The sequence below is a fragment of the Drosophila mauritiana genome, chromosome 2L (assembly GCF_004382145.1).
Source record: "Drosophila mauritiana strain mau12 chromosome 2L, ASM438214v1, whole genome shotgun sequence".
NCBI classification, from domain to species: Eukaryota; Metazoa; Arthropoda; class Insecta; order Diptera; family Drosophilidae; genus Drosophila; species Drosophila mauritiana.
The window spans coordinates 9075507-9095195 of NC_046667.1; the positions used below are offsets into that span (position 1 = coordinate 9075507).

Here is a 19689-nt window from a genome sequence, read left to right on the forward strand (position 1 = left end):
ACAATAACTCCATATACCCGTCGTTCTTTATTCTCAATTAAATCAGTAGATTTATATCAATTTACTTACGTCGCGTATATACAAATATGGGCAATCAATTGGGAAAGTGCCCGTAAATCAACAGAAATATTCATATTTTTCTTGTATTTTTTTAGGGCTTTCGATTTGTAATTTTCGATACCAAGCACCATAAATTGTTTGCTGTCAATAATTGGGGCTGCTGATGTCCCAAGATATTAGTAGAAATTACTTGTAAATTGATTACTTTTGGATATTTCGAATTTCTTTAATACTACAAAAACTAAAATAGAATTCAAATTTCTTTGATACTACAAAAACTTATATTGCTACAAAAAATAAAACCTATTTTTTTGCGTTTCCTTCAACCCAATGTGGATACCCAAAATAATGCAGTATCATCGCAGCTAAAGTGATGAAAAGTTTGCCAAATCATTGGATTTTCCAGCTCGCAACGATCTGTTTTCTTCCAGTTCTTGTTAATTCTCCATCGATGGCGCACAACTTTTCAGCTTTTTGGCTGGCTGCCCCGCCAACTGACTTTCTTGAAAAATGTCTGACAAGAATGAAAGCTGCGACAAAAGGAGCACAAACTTTGATTAAGCCAGCGAAATGAAGCTGAGTTGAACGTGGTACAGCGGGTACAAATGGAAAATCCTCTCTGGCATTTTTCCCCAATGCCCCATTACGCGCGTAAAACACTCATGCAGGCATTAGATGCGATTTCCAAAATGGCAGTTTGGAAATGGTCGAGTTTCCATCGAGCGGAAAACGTCTCAGAAATGTTTCGGGATTTCCAACTGGCCAGGGAAATGTCGGAATTTCTATTCGTACGTTTAAACTCTAAAATGGCTGCGTACGCAAATTAATTGCCAGTACGTACGCATAATGAAAACAGCAGGATGTAAGTGTGGAAACTGCTGCTTTCGGTTGTGGTTTTGGCCACCTCTGGCTTGTGGCTTAACCTTTGTTTGTTTGTGTTGCTGGCACGCCCACATGGCCACCACCGCCCTCCGGTGGACCACTGAATTGGATTAGCGGCTTATTCAATTTCATTTAAATGCAAAACATTCGAACAAAAGGTTTTCGGTCAGTGGGACAAACTTTGAAAGTAAAAGTTTAAACAATTTGTGGTTCTTTTTCTTTTGGGATTCTTTGTGAAAAATGACAGAGCATTCCTTTGCATATTTATTATTTTTGAAGGGTTGAAATATTTTAAATTCAATTTGTATTGTAAAATATATAACTAAAAAAGCTTGCAAACAATGTTTGCGATATCTTAAATAACTATGTTTATGCCGGGAAAATTTTTATTTTGTTCCAGCTCAACATGAAATTTTGCGAAAGAAACCAGTTCTTGTCTTCTGAATTTTTCGCACATTTTTCAAGTCTCCAGTCCAAACACCACCCCGAAAACCAATTGCCCCACCTCCAAAAGAAAATAAACCGACCTTATATAGAGAACAATAGCAACAACCATCAGCTATGGAGAATAAATTACACCGGCTAGCGGACTGTGTCCTGGAATATGACAAACACCTGCTGATTGCTTTATGACTACGCAGTCTTCCATCCACCTTTCCCCGCCTTTCTTCGCCTTTCTCCAGCGTCTTGGCAGCTATTTATGAGAGCTTTTCGCTCTTATATTATTTTTGCTTTGCATACAGCCAAGGAGTTCCTGCTTTTCCGGCTGTCTTTTCTGTTGTTGTTGACACTTTTAATGCTGATTAATGGTTGCGAACGTTGCATGCCACATATAAATGAATTGTAATATGGCAGTGCCATAAAATTGGTTGGGGAAAATCGTCGGAACCGTAGCAGTCCTGAGTTGGCGGCATTCATCTACCATGAGTTATGATTATTGGGTCTAATTGTATGTTTGGTTTGCGATACAAATAGAAACTATAGCCGTGGGTTAAAAAGAGATAACAAGGAATGACCTGCGGCATATTATTACTGAAATTATGGATAAAGATATTTAACCATTCATAAACTAGTTTGTATTTTAATTGAGCTTATTCTTAATAATATGCACTTAAGCAATTACATCCAGATATAAGAAGACCGTAAGGTGTATGCACTTTTATAAATTCTTTCGAAGCCAACCTCTAAGTCAACTCTATCGGCTTTATAATGCTTAGTTGCAGCTAAGAATTCAAAGAATGTCTGAGCCTCAAAGAAAATTCTAACGTATATACTATCGAGTGGCACTTTAGTAAAGCAACTGCATTATCTGCCGCATGCGTTTCACTCGCCACAAAAAGTCAATTCCGAACGGTATTTTGTGGCAGACACAAGTGCATCAAAGCAGCCACAATGATCAGCCAAAAACATTCAATTAGCTAACCCTAGAAATTCCACAAGTGCTGGTTCTTTGCTCCTCCACCACATTTAAGCAGGAGCAGCAGAAGCCAATTAAGCAGTTGTCTAATGAGAAAACCCTGCCAACGAAGGCCACGCCCTCCAACTACAAGCTGCAATTACCGCCCTCTCTTTTCTCCTTTCGCATTCCCTCGCCATTAGCTACCGTGGATTAGCCCAATGATTGAACAATTGGCCCGAGGGACAAGATGGCTGTAATGTTGGCCATAAAGATGACGACCGCCAGTCCATCAGCATTGTCATTTGCATTAACGTTCTTTTTGTTTTCCATCGTTCATTGTAGACTTAATATGGTTTTGATTCTCGAAAAGTAGGCACATTCAGCTTTCCATTAAGCCCCAAATTCGGAGTATTTTACTGCAAGTGTGCAATAAATATAGTAACTTAAGTTTGTTATCTATTTTGAAATATTAAAATTAGAAATACTTTTTTGTCAAGGAACGACTTAGGCAACCTAAACCTTTTTCAAGATTTGATATCTCTGTTGCAATACTTATTCGGAAACATCTGAATCTACCCTCGCGCTCAGCGCGTGGCATTTCAAATATTTATGGCATTATTTGTACAATATTATTGCTTCTCTTGCTGTTTCTGCTTTTGTTGCCGTTGTTCTTGCAGCGACTGTCAGCTTTTTGCTGCTGTTAATAAAAACAGAAATTATGAACACATGTAACGAGGGGAGACGGTGGAGATGATGGTGCTTCTCCTCCGCTCCTGAATTGTCCTGGAAAATGGCAATGCTTTGGCGTTTCCATTTTTTTTATTGCGCGCATTTTCCCCATTGACACATGAGGGGTAAAGTAAAAAACCGACGGCTGCCGTGTGTTCTAGCATCGGCATCCGCACTGGCATCCGCATCCACATCCGCATCCGCATTCGCATCAGCGATGGCAGCACACATTATTGACATAACTACAAACAATTTATGGGCAAACAACGGTTACGTCTCGTTACCCTCAACTGTTGGCTGCCATCGAGGTCGTAATTGAATTTTGCTGCAAGCTGCCGAGCAGCGCCACAATTTCTGCCGCCCATTTTCCCGCTCCACGGCGATTGCATTTTTGACAGCCCACAGTTCGCGGCTTAAATAATAAATGAAATGACTTAATACCGTATTAAAGCATTGGCCCCGTGTCCCCGATCCAATGAATCATGCACGTCCTTCTGCAAATCCCACGGCCATCTATGCTAACATTCTATATATAGTGGAAAGGTCGAAATGTTTTCGCTTCTCCGACTGTCTGGGGAATTCTCTTGGCCCGGTTCCTCCAGTTTTTGGCGGAAAACTGCCAGAATATGGTACATGATGTGTGGTGGTCGAGATCCTACTGCGAGAATGTTTTCGATGGCCTATGAAGATAGGCAGTCTTTGGAGGTTGAGGAACTTTTTTATTAATCTACAACTCATAGAGGCACTAAGCTCCACAAAGTTTGTGCTTAATCAAACTTTAAACTTTAATTCACTACCAAACGACATCATGCGATTCCCCTATTTTCCTCCTCACACTCAGATCAGAACTTAGATGAGCTTTTTATGGGCAATTCCCCAAAGCCTTTTGCATATTTCCCGCCTCGGCTGGCAAATCTCTTGGTCATGGTCGTTTCACTGCGCTGTCCCTTCCTGTTTGCCAGCATCCTTCCTTCACGCCAGCCCTCAATCCTTTAGGTCTTCCATTTTTTTTAATTTGTTAAATTGTGTCTGGCTGGGCAAAATGAGCAGAGTGAAAGGAAGGGTAAAAGTTGCCGGCAGACAATGGAGGAGCGAACAAGAGGGTGGTGATTTTAATTTTAAGTGCAGTCATGACTTTTGCCAGTCACTGTGACTGCAAATGTGACTGCGACTGTCGTGGTAGCCTCAACGTGCCACTTTTCCACGCCTTTCTTACCCGTTCGTCCTCGTTTTCATTTGCGAAATTAAATTTTGCATACGTAATGGTGGACAGTCACGTCGAGAGCCTTTTGTCGGTGACTGTACTGGACCAGGACCTTTCCCTCACACATACATACGCTGTACATACTCACACTCAAAGCCATGCATTCATGCATGGAAGAGTGTCAGTCGGTTATTAGGAGCAGCTGAAACGGCAAGACGTTCCGCCTCCGTCTGAGTTTGATGTGCCATGTTCCAGTAATTAAAACAACTTTTTCCCGGCGATGGCGTCTCCTTTGGATACTTTTTGCACATGAAATGTGCGCCATAAAATCTCTGGCTGTCTTCCTGCATCATTGTCCATAACAATGAGACAGCGTTGCTCTCCAAGCACGAATGTTCCCTGGTCGGTAGGTGGTATTACGATCACACTGAGAAAAAATGCTAGAATCTATGTTACATATCTACATCATATGTATATGTATACGCTTATGCCACCAAATGCTCATAGCATTCTAATTGTGTCTAGAAATTCATTGTATCCATTATACATATTTTTCGATTTATTTTGGCTAAGTGTAGTTACACACAGATACACAACAGATTCGAGCACATGTGTGTGCTCCATGATGGCCATTTGGGCTTCATGGCCCATGGATAAAATCGCTTTGTTTCCGCCGCACCCAGGTGCTTCAGCGCCAATGTGGGCTTAAAATTAAATTATTGGTTTATTTATGCAGCGAAATGGTCATCAAATCGAGATTGTGATTGCAGATAAAGCGAGGGAATTGCTTTCTATGGAGAGGGCGTTAAAATGCCGACTCACGCTTGAGTTGGAAAACCGAAAAACCATATAAAAAATCTTAAACAAACATTGGTTTATTTATTTAGTTGTTTCACGCAAAAATATTGAGAAATAGGAAATCGAACGTGTATATATTTAATATTACTTATAAATATTTGCACTGTTTGATTGATCAGTGGAAATATATTCATTGTTATTTAAACAGCTGATAAAATTACCTACATATATGAATGGTAAATTTACCAGCTTCGAAATGGTGTATTTTAATTCTTGTCCATAGATATTAAATTAAAGCATGATATTTTTTTACTTAAATGTGTGGCTTTTGAAATGCTTGAATTTTATTTACCAGAAGTTGTTAACCAAAGGCCAAAAACTAATTCCCACTTCTTTGCACTTCGTCTAGAATTTGACAATTGAAAAACCAATTTACGAGAGGTCTTTTGTTTAGTTTTTTTTTGTGGTGTCCTTCAGATGCCAGCACTTCGTGCCATGTGCCACCCGAACTTTTCATCCTGACCACGCGGCACTCATTAAGCTGCCTCGACAGGACTTAACCTGCTGTCGTTTACCAACACTGCCTGCTGGTAAAACCGCAGCTAGAAGTATCGACAATGAAAAAAACGTTAGCCACAGAAGACGATGGGGGAAAAGCAGAAAAGTTTCGCAACAAATGTCCAAAAGCCACTTAACGGCGAATTAGAGCGCAACAACAACAAGAATTGCAACTGGGTGAGAGCGAGTTGAGAGCAGCGACAACTAACTAACAAAAAAGTACAGTTAACGCTAAAAGGATACGGCAAACTTTTCAAGCGTACAGAGCAACAACTTTGTATCCTCGTTTGCAATTGACCATCGGGAGAAAACCGCAGGATGCCAGAAATGATGGACACCACCTCCCCACCACTAAAGTACCACCCCCTGGCTGGGAGGTACAGTTGTGTGCGCGGTTAATTGATGATGTCCCATCAAACTGTAACAACTTTCGGCTTGGGCCAAACAAATTGTATCCTAGTTTTCGGCGGATATTGGTGATACGAACACACAACTCACACACACTTTTGCTAACCAAAACGAGGGACAGAATTAATTGTTGCTGTGGAGAATTTGCATTTAAAAGAGCAGCAAGCTGGGCTGCTAAAAATTGCATAACAAAGTGCGGAGAACCATCATCATTTAGCTTGCAAATTGCTTTTCGGCTCTGGACATACTGGCCCACCCATGCTTTCACCACCCACTCATCCCTCCACATCCTTCTACTTCCTCGCAGGCAATTTGTCAGGGAGGGCATGCAAAGCTCATCCCTTTTTTGGAGGGTTTGATGGTTTAGGAGGTCGGAAAAAAAAGCAATGCGGAAAGTTTAATTAAGTTTTGCGTGCCGATTAAATGTGTATAAATATTAATAAACAAAGTGCGTGACGAACGAACCAGAATTTGTGGAGCGAAGTGTCTTAAACGAGATTGTGTGGTTAAGGATTTTCTGCGGAAGTGGCGTGTGCTAAGCCTCGAATAACAAACTTGGTTTTCTGTGGGCTTCAGGCCTCATTAAACTCAACTTAAACTATCAATCATGGCTTTTTCGCTGACTTGGCCATCTTTTTTCCGCATCAATTAATCAGTCAGCGACAGGCTTTGTCTGAAAGTAAATAAAGCCAAAAAATCTACATTATATTGTTTCATAGTCTACTAAAGCTTAAGCCATTTGTCATTATTTGATGATTGCCAAAACTTTTTGTTAAGGCTTAATCTTTGTAAGTTATATTCGAAAAACTGGTTGTGACTAACCATTTGAGAAATTCCGATCTATTTCCTTAAAGAACAGCCTACTATATAGATTTTCCAACTTAACGCTCTTTCAAACTAAAACTGTTGGAAATTAAATTATTCAAATTTTCTAAAATCATAAGATGGTGGCGTGTCTCCGATTTGCATGTGTTTAAGTTTTTAGTTCGAGCGACCGAAATGAGATTCATTTTCAACTGTTCCCAAAAGTGTATGACATGTGTGGCAAAGACACAGAATGAGTTAAAAGTGGAGGCCAAATCTGGTTGCAGCAGCAAAACTGGCTCTGCTGCAAATCAAATATGCAAATACACATAACAACCGAAACGGGGACAACAAAAACACTTGGGTAACCATTTTTGCATCAAACACACACGTACATTGTATATATGTATGTAGTGGCACGGGTATTTGGGTGCTGGATGGAGGCGGAAAGCTTCCTTCCACACCGCTCGACAAGTTTTTGATAGCAGGAAATTTGCAATTTCTGGCATTAAATTTCCGCCTCAACATTCACTTCATCAGCAGACGAGCATTATGCATTTGCATTAACCGCCTTCCCCGGGTCGTGTGTACATATCTAGAAGCTATCCGATCTGTAATTATCGAAGTGAGCCCAGGTATTATGTACTTAAGCTCTCTTAAAATCGAATCCCCCCCACCCCAAAAGTTCCCCCAACAATTGTGCGTGCCAGGAATGGTAAATAAGCAAACAGCTCTCAGATATATGTATGTACGCACATGTGCTTAGCGTTTCTGTTTCAGTGCCTTCGATTTGTGCACAGTTCTAGTTAAGTCGGTTTGTGGTCGTGCGATTGGGCGGTGGAAAATGCAAAATATTGCTTTATTCCACACTCAACTTAAGTCTGTCTCCTCCAGTCGGCACATAAAATACGTGCGGGTTGAGCTTAGCCTGTTTCCATTTACCATTGATTTCTGTTCTCCCTCTGCCCGGAATCGGATTTCACCTGGAGAATTGCCTGAAATTGCATGTCAAGTTTCAGTCTGAAGGATTTTGTGAAAATTGGGATGGCTATAAACTCTAATGAACGTCTTAATTAAATTATTATTTATGTATTATTCCGTAGGAGACGTGTGTTCAGTTAAATCCGTAAATGTCTTAACCTAAATTTTATTAAATTCGTGAACGACCCAATTATAAAATATCTTAAATAAGATCAAATGAATTCCCAGTAAAGTATAGGCTTATGTACTTGTTCACTGGAAATTTAAATTGATTAGTTCCAAAACATCTTTAAGTTGAGAATCAGAGACGGAATTTTTATACCCCTTACTCGGAGTAAAAGATTCGTATCGACCTGTCCCGCCGACTCGCGTTCGCATTCACACTAGCGAGTAATGGGTATCTGATAATCGGGGAACTCAACTATAGCATTCTCTCTTGTTTTATGTCACTTTAAAGTTAGATTTTCTCGTCTCACCACACTGAATGTTCATTCCTATCGATGTTGTTGACTTTTTATCCTTTTATTTATGTATATTTGCGAAGGTGGCCTTGCCAGTTGAGCCAGTTATTTGTCAGTGCCTATTCAGAGTTGCTTTTCGCATAAATATCCTTGCGGACCGCACTTGTCACACGTCATTTGATTTGCTACTTTTGAAATGAACAAAAACGGGCTACAATTCCATGGCCTAACCTGGGGCAAACTTTGACAAACACTTGACGACGACGTTGAGAACTCTGAATCGAAAACCGAGAAGAGCTCGGCTCAAGTGTTTTTTGCACAATTTCTTTTCAATTCAACGAAAGTGGACCGGCCGAGCCCTTTCCTGCCAGCCATTCCTATGCCCAGTCCAACCACCTCCCCCACGCTAAACATCCTTTTTCTCTTGCTGCTTTTTGTTTTTAAGGCTTTCATCCTCGTCATCGTGCTCGGCGTAGTTTTCTATGCATAGAACTTGCGGCTTTTGCCCGTTCAGGCTATGGACCCCGACCTCCGGAATCCTACAGATCCTAGAATCCGGCGGCAGTGTGTGGGGCTCGGGCTGGGGTGTGGAAAAGATTTTGTCTTTTAGCCTGATTTGTTATTCATGAAAAGGCAGTAGTGGCTGAGGCTGAGCCTGGGGCCAAAAGAATGCCAGCGAGCCAAGGAAATGGTTAAGAAAATGCCGAGCACACTTTTGTGGTGGGCCAAAAATGAAGACGAGAGGGGCTTGGATGTCGGCTAGTGCATAATAAAGCTGTTTCTTAGTGGAGCGAAAGCAAATGAAAGGGGGAAAAAAGGATACCCTTCACTGAGCGGATCAGGTAGGGGGCCATCCTTCTGGCCCAACGATTAGCGTTTTGTGCATTTCGGTCTATATGACATGGACAGATTGGATAAGGCGAAGCCCACGAAATTCCCCGCTCACTTTCTTGCCAATTGTGAGTGCAAACAATGACCCAGTCAGACGAACGTCTGCTAACAGTTGTTCATTCTTGACTTGGCGTTTAGCAATTCACTGCACAATTCGGTGTTTTGTGATTCTGATTGAGTTTTTCTACCTTTGGAAAGCAGTCGTGACTTGCAGTTTGCTTAAAGCGAACCGTTCTACTCAGTAATCTATTAAAGTCCATGCTGTTGACTTTAAATATTTAAAACTGAGCTATGAAAAATGCACTCTAAGCTTATAAGAGCGCTGTCCATCATATATTTACACAAGTTTTATTATAGCTCAGCACAACCGTCATGATTTGTGCACACCTGGCAGAATCCACCCGTTTCACTCCATCTTAGGTATGCAAATCTCGCCCACAGCTTACCTAATAAAATGCATCCACATACATTTAGCGTGTGTAACAACGCGAATTTGCATATCCCACATGCAATTTATTTATGCTAAATAGATAAACAAACAACGACAGCGGAATTTTATGCATATTTCTGTGTTGCAAGCACCTGAGAAATATGCAATGGGCAGCTAAATAATGCGCATTAAAATGCAATTAGCTGAGAGAGTACAAGAGCATGGTGGCTTACAAATACCATAACAGGCACTCCCATACACATGACCGCACACACACACACATATATATCCTTGTGTATGTAAATTATGGAAGAAGACCCTCAAAGTTTTGTCTGCTGAGTTTTAAGTACCATTTGCGTTTCTTCGGCGCTGGAATTCTGTTTTTCTTGCTGTGCCGCTTAAAAGTGTGCTAAATTTAGCAGAAGGCCGCGGCACACACTCGCACACACACACACACCTTGATCCGGATGAGAACGGGCACATGTGTGTGTGAGGGTGAAATGAGCTAGAAATTAGTTTATGGCGAAGGTCGTGCCAAGAAACACTTTCTAAATATGAGTGTATGAAAACTAGCCGAGGACATGAATATTCTATTTCCATAATGATACTCCGAAATGCCCTGCTTCGAGTTTATTTACATTTAGTCTTGGCGAAAGTTCTAATACATTTTTAGAAAATCATAAACCATTTTGTTTTGATAAAACATTTATAAGAGCATTTCCCCATTTGTACACTTTAAATGAAATATATTGGATACCTGATGGAAGGGCAAAGCAGTAGGAATGTTTTCGGATATCCCCCACCGTCCGTGGTGTGTAAACAATTATAATAGGCTTCAAATGAAATTTTAAGCTTTTCATTTCTGTCACATGCGTGGCAAAGATAAACAATGTGTGCCAACCCAATTGAATCGAGGGGCTGGGGCTGAGATAAAGGCGAGCAGACAGAGGAAAACACAAGCAGATGCAAATTGACATGTGGCTGACGCATTTGTTTACCCAAGCTGAATGTGAAATGTATGTGGGAGCTGTGACAGCGTTTGGGGCTTTTTATGGGTTTCGGGTTGAGGTGAGCTCTGGGCTTTTGGAAAAGCAGGCAATTCTAATTTCTAAGCTGCTGGATCTAAGCTTAATGCTTTCGAATTCGACCGGCCTCTGCTGCTGCGGCTGCCATCGATAAATAATGCTTTTTGTAGCATGCTTTCGGGCGCTTAAGATTGCGTGTGATTACGTATACGCACAGTGGCATTTGCGTGTGCTTGTGGTTGTCATAAATCAACATTTACATCGTATTTATGTTTTTTTGTGCAGCTGACAGACCGGAACAAGTAGAAAACTTTCAAAGGTAAATGATTGCTCGGATGGTTTCGGTCGAAAAAGGGGAGGAATACCAAATGTTGATTTCGCATTTAATTATAGATCGTGCGTGTGTCTCTCATTCCGCCGGGCTTAGATTGATGTGGGTTAGCTAGACCATAAAATCGAATCGAAGTTTTTGATGGGAGATATGTAACACAAATTACTTCATTAATCGAAATCATCAGCATGAATTCAACGTACATTTAATTTCGGTTCAATGCCAATCAGATAACGGTGCCTGGTTTTCTGTCAATTAGGGTTTGATTCCAATTCCCTTAGAGATTACACAATATTAAATTGACTTTATATTTTTAATTCCATTTTTATAGTATCAAATTATTTCTCTTCACCCCATTATATGCATTCAATGGTATTGTGCAAATTAATAATTAATTTCTCCTAATGCATACATCCGGCGATTTCCATTATTGTTTAATTTTCATCATCTTTTGACGTTTATGGATCGATCTTCTGTTCGTTTCATTGTTATTCGCCGCAGAACATCAATCGCCTAACCCTAAAAGCAAAATGTTGTCAGGAACTCAGTGATGATGTCGGAAAGTGCGTCCAAATGACTTTTCATTCCAGGCTCTTACAATTATTCACTTCTGAGCTCCATTCCGCCCAGGAAATACATGAACATGTAAAAGCAGAATGGGGAATGTGAGGCATTTCAATTAGCACATAAAAGCCCAGCATGGTCGACATGGCCATGTGGGGCTTGAGGTTAGTAAAAGGGGCTCCAGACCTGATAGGGAACGACTATGGTCTTGCGGTCAACATATTAAATTAACGGCTGCTGAATTAGTTTTCAATGTGTTCGCCGCTGAATGGCAGTTTGAGAGGCAATCAACTTGTATTTGCAAAGGCATGATGTTCGGCAAAGTCACTCAAATTAAATGCAGATGACGAATAAAAGTTTTTATGTCCCTGTGGCATTTCGTCTACTTTTACTTACATTCCCATTACCTACTTGTGTTATGAGAAAAGTTCTCCAAAACAAGGGAAACTCATCACAGATGCTAATGATGTCATGCACTTGTGGGTCTGAGCAGCCCGAAGGCAAAAGGAAAACTCAAGAGCGAAATTCTAGACTATTTCTTGGCTTCTAACAAAGTTAGGGAAGCCTCTATGTTGGCAATATATTTTAATTGCTCTTACTTCATTTTTGCGTCTTTTTGATCTGAATTTGTACAGCAGATATTCCAGGGGTCCCATGTCATTGTTCCTTGCCCTTTTCAATCCGCTTTGATACTCTCATTAAAAATGCATGTTCAGCAACACGCTTACTAAAAGGGTTTATTGATAAGAGCCAGGCTGGAGTCTATATAACCTTGGGTCGGCAGAAGGTCCAAGTTCCCTAGGTATTTTCCAAATTTACTCTGCGGCTGCCAAATATCCAACGTCATCATAACAACTTTGTTTACTGCGCTTCGACCTGGCCTTGACTGCCAAGCCGAATCTCGAACCCCAGAAAACCCTTGGCCTTTGTTTACCCTTAAAAAAGAGCAGAGAAAACAGCAGAAAACCAAAAAGAATATTTCCTAAGCTCTGTGGATTTTCATCTTTTCTTTTCTCCAAGTGTGTATGTGTGTGTGTTTTGAGTTTTCCCGCTTGCACGGGCTGAAACCGCAAAGTCATAAGCCCATTAGCCAGGACGAATAGGAAGGAAAATGGGCAGGGGGGCAAATCGGTAGGCAGCGGGCATTGTTTTAGGCAGTCCTTCATGGGACATATATCCCCAACCGCTGGCATGACATTGCCTTTTGCTCTGTTGATGCGGAAAATGAGCAAGGAAATAGAGAAAATCCAGAGCACTGGCATGAGGATAACGACACCGGTGTAACAAGGACATCGCTGCCGACGACACGGTCTTGTTAAGTTAAATTATGCATGCATGCCACGCCCACTATTACACGAGGGGCGTTGCCCACCTGCACACCCTGGCATGCGATAATTGAGATCCATGCAGTAGGCATCAGTGAAACGGGGTTGTTCGGAACAATCAGCACCACTGATGGCAAACATCTAAACACCTCGCCACATGCAATGCAAATTAATGGATTTAATCGAACAAACACGACATCAAAGTAAACCCACAATGTTTAAAGGCATTTTGCGGTCAAATGAAAGGGCACACACAACCCCAACACACAAATAAATTTTACTATAATGCTGCCAAGTGGAAAGGGAAGTTTAGAGGCGAGGAACATCTGCAGGATTTGGTCAAGAAGCCAAAAGAAAACATTTGTCCGATAAATAAAGCCACAAATAGCTGCCGCTTCTGAAATATGCAATTTGTTTGCCGGAAAGTGCAGAAAGCAACCATGGCAAATGGGCAATCAAAGTATTTATTTACTGGGACTGGGGATGGGAAAAGTGCCCGAGGCATTTTCCTTTTTCTGTTAAAATAAGATTTCACCAGCACAAAAGAAATCGTTTCTATGAAGTGTGGTATTCAATCGAAATTTTAATCGAAGCCAAAGTAAACTGTTTGAGAAAAATACTTTGCTTCCTTGAAATTAAGTGTTAAAATATTTGTTGCTGTTCATTCATTTACTACGGTAACTAAATTGGATTAACTTAATATGCATTTTACAAATTTATGAAAAATTCTACAGGAAAGTTTTCTTAGGTACAGGTACATAACTTCTGCTCTTTTAATTTGAGAACTTCCGAAAAACTCTTATTAACAAGAAAACAATGAAGTAGATTTTCCAGTTGAGAGACTTACGGAAAAAAGGTAAAAGTAAGAGACAGGAAGATACGAAACTAACAAATTGAAATGCAAAACTCATTCCCAGTCGACTGTCTCTCAAACTGTCTATTTCTTGGCTGCCAAAGCGAGTGCCTTCAAGCTCCTTACTGCTCCTCGCAAACACTCCCTTTAAATAAATAAATTTTTGCAAATATTGCAAATAAAATAAAAGTGGAAGGGAAAAGAACGAAATGTTTTGTCTTGAGAGAAGCAGCAGGGAAAACGAAATAAAAATAGATAAACAGACCAATGGGAAGGAGTCTGGCAGTCAGACAGAGCGCATAAAGTAAGGGACTAATGCAAACGGCAGGGCCACCATTTTTATGGCCCAAAGGATAAGCGTATTACACAAAAAAAAAAAAAAATAAATAAAAACAACAATGTCAAAATTTATATGCGAATATTTCGGCGAGCGACGAAGGAACCGAAAGGAGCTTTTGAATTGTTAGTTTCCTCGGCGCGTGCAAACTGTTCAAACATTTTAATGTCCATCTGCGTGTGGATTAACATAAAATCTGCTGTCCTCTTGCCATTCAGACACGAGTCCCAACCTTTTCCACTTCAAAAGTGGGGTATTTACCAGTTTATGTCCGCTTAGCTTTAAGTGCGGATGGATGTCCCCTTTTGTATTTATACCTTTAAAATGTCTTGATTTCTAACAAAGACCAGTCACACCAGGAGCTTACACATTTTATGAGCTTTAAAGCACGAGATTACCAAATTAAATTGCTGGAGCTCAGTAAAGTTTTACGGTAAAGGTGAGCGAAGTCGGAACAAATTTATAAACTGTTCTTTAAGGTATTGAGTAAACTGCGTAGTAAGTTTTCAGTAGTTATAAGAGTGGGTTATGAATAAAAGTAATTGTAAATAATAATATTTAACTTACATATCTATTTACTTACTTAAATCTAATTTATAAACAAACTTCGTTACAGAATGCGCTCGTTCATCGAGGAGAACGAGAAAAACGATCCGTTGATCAATGCGCCGGATAAGAAGAACAATCCGTGGGCCGAAAAGGGCAAATGCGTTATTATGTAATATTATCGTAAACCACAGAAATACCGCCATAATTATGATAACCAGCCAAACAATAATAATGCAACCCATTCCACGACTCATACCACAACAACAAGAACAAGAACAGCAACTGGAACAGAAAACAATCCATATACCTTTGAGGCACAGCCTCAACTTCACCAGCAATTAGATACCCCTAGCCGATGTAGCAGCCAAGTTTTGGGGCAGGATTTGGGTGAATCCCCGGAACTGGTGCCGGTAGAGATGCAGCACTACAACAACAACTACTACTACTATTACAACTACAACTTGAGCTATGAGCCGCCGGTCGATCGGTCGCTGGGCGGCGGGGGCAAGCGGAGCGTTCAACGTCTGCAGCAACTGGTGCGAAGGACGCGGTACGAGCTGCAGCAATGGCCGCTACTGATGCAACTGCTCCTGTTCGTCCTTTGGCTAAATGCCAAGTTCTGGCAGCTGGTCAACGAACAGGTGACCTACCGCCGCAGGAGGTGGCACTGAGGGGCGAAGGACATCGGGTGTTGCTTGGTATGAGTTCGATCTAGGCTTAAGTTGTGAAAATTATGCCCACACTCTTACAATCTCATCTCAATAAAAATAATCAAAATTCGCTGCGTAGTGGAAGCAGCGAACTTCAGCCAATGCTTCTGTGTGAACTTAGCCTCCCGAAACGAATGCAGAGAAAACAGAGAAAATCATCCTGAACACCCAGAAAACAACGAGTACGGGCACAAGGTACTCGCTACTCGTTACTCCATCACGAACTCGATTCATCATCGTGCGCTCCTCATCGTTGTCGATCTTTCGTCGTTCCTCTCTCGTCGTTTTAAGCTCGTCTATTTTACTTCTCTACAACTCTACTCGCTCGTTCATCTCTCTTCGTTCTTTCTAGCTATCGTACCTAGTCGTTTTTGCATGCCATACATTCTTAGAAGTTTCTGTTTTATATCGCTATGTATTTCTTTGCACACATTATCATCGACATCGCATTCCATCATCCAATCCCACCCGAACCGAAACCAAACCAAAAACAAAACACAGTAGTCGACAACGCTAATTCAATCATATCAGTCATAAACAAGAATATGGGCACGCGCCTTGATAAATGTAACCCACCCATCATCAGTAGAGTCAACAAGAAGCCTTAGAAACGCCCTCGAATCCCATGCGAAACCAAAAGATCTACCAACTTTTATAAAGGGTTTCTCCTGCAAAGCTTGTCTAAAAAACTACCCCCAAAACGGTTAATTGATCGAAATAGATAATACTTTGTTTAGTGAAAACTTTTTCACCATTCAAAAGAATGCGATTAAGATCAAGGGCTAACTCTTTAAGTAGATTCGTATTTTGAGTAGCGCTTTTTTATTTGGTAGCCAGGCAAACGCTAACCAAACAGAAATTCAATTGTTTTACTTAATTAAACATATAGTATATACGAATATATGGATATTATAATTTTATATACAACATACTTATAGTTATATGCTAGGCAAACGAGCTATTTAAAGGCAGACGCTGTAGTTACTCGAGGATGATAATATTATATTTAGTTTTAACAAATATGTTTACGATCAACTAGCGGGACATTATTATATACGCAGACAACATACACAAACACTTAAAAACCATATAAGAACAACTAACTATGAAAGAAGACCCAAAACATTTTTATGGATCATAGATGAACCAGCTCAGTGAAAACTTTAGAGAGATCCACAAAAGTCAGCTGAAACTTTATATGTCATATGCGAAACGCGGAATGGACTTGACAAAAAAAAACGAACAAGAGTAAACTATATTATATTATTAACTATTATATACAATATAAAACGGGCGAGACCCAGTGGCGGTTCCCAAAAAACAAGGCGCTGTTCAGCTGTTTGAAGAAAATTCATAAAAATATCTAGCAAAGACGATTTATGAGTTTACGTTAATAAAATACTAAGTTCAGCTTATCGCGATGATTTCCATTAATAAGTTAAACATATGTTTTACCATTAAGATGAACAAGAAGATGAAGAGAAAAAGACAACAATCAAAACACTTAAACACAATACATTCAACACGATACATACTTGAAATTAGTGAAACGACAAACTGAGGTTAAAAAAAAATAAATGAAACAGAATCTTAATGAAAACACTTCAATTATATAGCGACTAAAATGAACAGATTAAATTATAATGTTAAGTTGAGAAACAATGTAGCAAATTGAGCAGTGAGCGTAAAATTAATTATAAGTAAGTCGCGCAAAAGTCTACAAAAACTCCAATTACAACAAGCAGAAAAGGAAACTTACAAATAAGCAGCAAACGATGCAGATGAAAGCCATCGTAAGGCGAGAAAACAAATGGATGAAAAGAGACGAGAAGTTCCGCAGAGAATAAGATGCATCAGAATACAATAGCTTACGAAACAGATGTAAATCGTAAGGAAATCAAGTCATGGAGCCCAAGTTCCAACAACGAACCTTTTGGCCGACAAAACGATGTGGAAATGGAACACGATTAGGATTACAAACAGCACAAAGTAGCAATCCGCTACGTCAAGATCGAACATCAGACCATCCGAGGGCGAAAACACAGAAGCTGCATCCCAAAATTGAGCAGAACAAACACACAAAACTAAAATAAGGTATTGGTGGTTACAAAAAAAACGTATATAAAGCGATATATTATGTACTCATTCGACGAATTGGCATATAGGGAAGTAAATGAAATGGTTTAGTGAAGTATAATCAAAAGGCTTGAAGACTGGCAATGACCTAACACCATTGCCATGCTTCACAGATCGGTCGAATGCCATTGGATGTGAAACAATCAGTGTGGCCAGACCACATTGCATGCTTCATATCCTTCAGGTGTCTACGTCTGCTTGGAAGTTAAAATCAAAGCATGAAGTTCAAGTTGAATATATAAATAAATATATATAAATATATGTATAGTCGTGTACGCAAGAGGAGTTCAGTTTTGTGCCCCAAGCTCAGTTCAGACTGATGACTTTTAGCCAGTTCGAGTTAGGTTCCACGCGGAATTGTACATGCGTTCAAGAGAGCACTAAGCACGCTGAGTAGCCGAGCATGGAGTCTCGGTAAAATGGGTGTGAAGGTGTCGCCAAAATTGAACAAGTGTCGCCGACCAGATAAGGATAAGTTCTTGAGAAGTTTCCTTCGATTAGATAACATACGATTTTCCAACAGTTTCGACTGGGTATGGGGCACCGAAAAAGCTCGTTCGAAAGGTGTTCTCGCACTTTGACAGTATTTAATCGAAAATCGTTAAATAATCGCATTAGAATTAGGCAGAAAAATGCAAGCCATAGAAAAATTAATGTTGAGGGTCATTTGTGAAAGGATAGACGGAATGTTGGAAATGTTAAGCAGAGGATAAATTTAATCATTTTCCAGCAAGTTTAGGCATTATCATATGCAATTATATAAATGTTAAAAATAAAATTAACTATTGAAATCTAAATATATAAATATATATGCAAGAGAAATATTACACCAACAGTTATTGCAAGTTAAATGAATCGACGCGAACTCAATTACTGAATCTAGCAGATAAGTGAAGGCAGTTGACAATTGCACAGGGGCAGAAGTACAGTATGTGCCAAAAGCTGCGATTACCGCGTGCTGTCTTGAGCAGAGCACTAGCGATGTCAGGCCAAAGTCGAACTAGGTAAATACAAAGAAGACGATTGTCTAGGCGCTAAGTTGACGTTACAGTTCATTGAAAGTGTTTAAATTATATATGGACAAACAAGTATATTATCGATTAAAGATTAACTCAATATTTACGATACGCCTTATGGCAAATATTACTATGTGTATTTATTAAATGTGTGTACTATTTACCAGTAAAAAAAATTATTGTTACAATTTAGGGTATTAAGTGACGTTATTACTAAGATATATGGACATATAGATTACGATTCTAAAACTTATATGATATGATTGATTCTTAAACTTGTCGAATTGCGAACTCAGACAAACAAAATCACGGTGCCGAATTACAACCAAGGCGAAACCAGAAACCAAAGCAAACCAAACAAAACAATTATAATTTAGAAAAGAAAAAACAAAAAAAACGAAAGCTAAATCTAGTTAGTAAGAGAATTTTAACGCAGCCATGCAAAAACAAACCACACGAATGGGTGAGAGAAAGGAGTACACCGGAAGAAACCAAACACGAAACTCAAATAGTATGATATAACGAACATGTATTTAGCTGTTAAAAACATCTACTAAAAACCACAGTAAGCAAGAGGCAAAAGAGCTAAATTGAAAAACAAACCATAAGTATGATTATCATTAAAGGAACTTCTCTAAATAAAAGTAAACTTTGAAAATCCTTAGCGGAGAAAAACTACCCTCTCTATAAAAAAAAACAAAAACTACAAAAATGTCGATTGTGTTTTATTTCCCCCAATTTCCCGTCAGCCGATGAAGCTTTCCCGACCGTGCTAAGATCCTCCCCCGACTTGTTGATGTTGATGATGATGATGATTGTGCTTTGATAATGATGCTGTTGATGCCTTGTGCTTTCCCTATTCCTTTGCCATGCTTTGCCTAAGTTCCCTACTTATCGTATTCAGTTGGTATTATTTCGTATATCTGCTTTTTGGCCTGTACATAATTGCGCTTGAGCTTCGTGTTGAGCAAATTTAAATGTATTTCTCCAGATTAACCTCGAATTCTCAGCGAATGCCGAAAAAACTTTGGGCTAAACCTTATTTCAGCATTCCTGCCCTGACAATTGCTCTTGGCGTAAGTATAAAAGGATATCACGGAATAAAGAGCAGCCGGCGACAGTTTCTTAAACTGCATCTGTTGTTGCCAACTTTTGCTTCTTACTAGTTTGCCAGCTTGCCAGCTTGCCGGATAAGCATAAAACTTTCAGCCGAGCCAAGTTCCTCTTTTGAGTTTCAT

At 39.8% G+C, this 19689-nt stretch overlaps 2 protein-coding genes across 3 annotated transcripts in view; both read left to right on the forward strand.

Moving 5' to 3' along the window:
- LOC117146300 (guanine nucleotide-binding protein subunit gamma-e) overlaps nucleotides 1–14784 on the forward strand; it is a 34603-nt gene extending 19819 nt beyond the window's left edge. Inside the window, exon 3 of one of the 2 annotated variants that reach the window (XM_033312336.1) lies at nucleotides 14657–14762. In XM_033312336.1, the coding sequence (XP_033168227.1) occupies nucleotides 14657–14762 (106 nt within the window). Of the gene's footprint in view, nucleotides 1–14656 lie in introns of both variants that reach the window. The other variant, XM_033312344.1, reaches the window with a different exon arrangement.
- Nucleotides 14785–14983: 199 nt separating this feature from the next.
- Nucleotides 14984–15401, forward strand: LOC117146298. The gene has a single exon (XM_033312321.1). It carries the CDS (start codon nucleotides 15006–15008, stop codon nucleotides 15258–15260), a length of 255 nt encoding a protein of 84 aa, XP_033168212.1. The 5' UTR covers nucleotides 14984–15005; the 3' UTR covers nucleotides 15261–15401.
- Nucleotides 15402–19689: the final 4288 nt, after the last annotated feature.

What these genes read in the sequence shown, in the direction of transcription:
- LOC117146298 (XM_033312321.1), top strand. Translation starts at nt 15,006, where the DNA reads ATGCAGCACTACAACAACAACTACTACTACTATTACAACTACAACTTG.